Source organism: Merops nubicus, unplaced genomic scaffold, assembly GCF_000691845.1.
Source record: "Merops nubicus isolate BGI_N331 unplaced genomic scaffold, ASM69184v1 scaffold11517, whole genome shotgun sequence".
NCBI lineage: Eukaryota > Metazoa > Chordata > Aves > Coraciiformes > Meropidae > Merops > Merops nubicus.
Window position 1 is genome coordinate 419 of NW_008620999.1, and position 1,233 is coordinate 1,651.

Here is a 1,233-nt window from a genome sequence, read left to right on the forward strand (position 1 = left end):
GTCCTCTCAACTCCCTGCAGGGAGCAGGGACATCCCCAACTAGAGCAGGGTGCTCAGCCCCATCCAACCTGTCCTGGAATGTCTCCAGGGATGGGGCAGCGACCACCAGGGGTTTTGGCAAGAGGGTTTCCACTGCAGCCCATGTAAGACAGCCAAGAGCTGGAGCTGATGAGGAAGGGGTTGTTCATGGGGCATCATCCATGGAGGATGGTGGCTGCTGAGCCTTGCGTGAGTTAGGTGTGTCTTGCTGCAGACCCTGGGCAGATCCTGCAGCCCTGGTGACGAGCGTGGCAGAACCAGTGGCCCTGTGCTGGTCGGTGGTGCTGCACCAGCCTTCTCCCCAGCGTGGTCACTGGGTGTCTCAGCCCTGCTGCTGACTGATCCTGGGAGGCAGAAGTGTCCCCCGAGGGGGGGTGAAGTGGATTGGGTCTGAGTGCACCTGGAGAATGGGCAGTGGGGGGAATTAAAACTGAATCAAACCCTGTTGAGTCATAAACCCAACAAACTTGCCAGGGGAGCTGTGATAAGTCTCCCCAGAGCCTGTCGCACCAGGTTTTACAGGAAGCAGCCAGGTCTGGGACAGGCAGAAAATGCCCTTGGTAACCCACACCCAGGGACTTCCCGGCTCACAGGCTGGACCAGTAGCAGTGGAGGAGGAGGAGGAGGAGGAGGAGGAGGAGGATGCTTCCTCTCAGAGCAGTCTTTAAGTCCTCCTGTGTGCCCTCAGGCTTGGAGCTCGGGCTGGAAACAGGAGACCCAGTCCTGCTTGGCCTCTTTGGCCTGGCTGGCTCCACACAGGTCCTGGTGCTGGTTTTCTGCCCAGAGGCGGGTGCACGTGGCTGGGATGGAAACCCCTGGGGATGTCCAGCTGATGGCAGGAGTTTTCTCAAGGGGTATTTACGGGTAGCTGAGATGCCGTTGGGATGAGCAGAGGCTCCTGGTCTTGTCCCTTTGAATGTGGCTCCACAGTTTCAGCCCCTTCTCCCTGGATGAACCGGAGGTGGGGTCCGGGCTGGGGGCAGGGGAGGAGATGCCCCGTCCCTGCTGGGCTGGGCTGGGGGCTTTGCGGGGCTGGTTGGCCCCACGGGGGTGACACTGTGCTTGTGCCCCCCCAGTCGTGCTCATCGGGGACTCCGGGGTGGGGAAGAGCAACCTGCTCTCACGCTTCACCCGCAACGAGTTCAACCTGGAGAGCAAGAGCACCATCGGCGTGGAGTTCGCCACCACGAGCAT

General features: G+C 60.8%; 1 protein-coding gene across 1 annotated transcript in view; it reads left to right on the forward strand.

Annotated features, from left to right (window-relative positions):
• Nucleotides 1-1,115: 1,115 nt before the first annotated feature.
• LOC103776775 (ras-related protein Rab-11A-like) overlaps nucleotides 1,116-1,233 on the forward strand; it is a gene marked incomplete at its 5' end in the record, with an annotated part of 1,154 nt that continues 1,036 nt past the window's right edge. Inside the window, one exon of the mRNA XM_008944301.1 lies at nucleotides 1,116-1,229. Within this exon, the coding sequence (XP_008942549.1) occupies nucleotides 1,116-1,229 (114 nt within the window). The remainder of the gene's footprint in view (nucleotides 1,230-1,233) is intronic.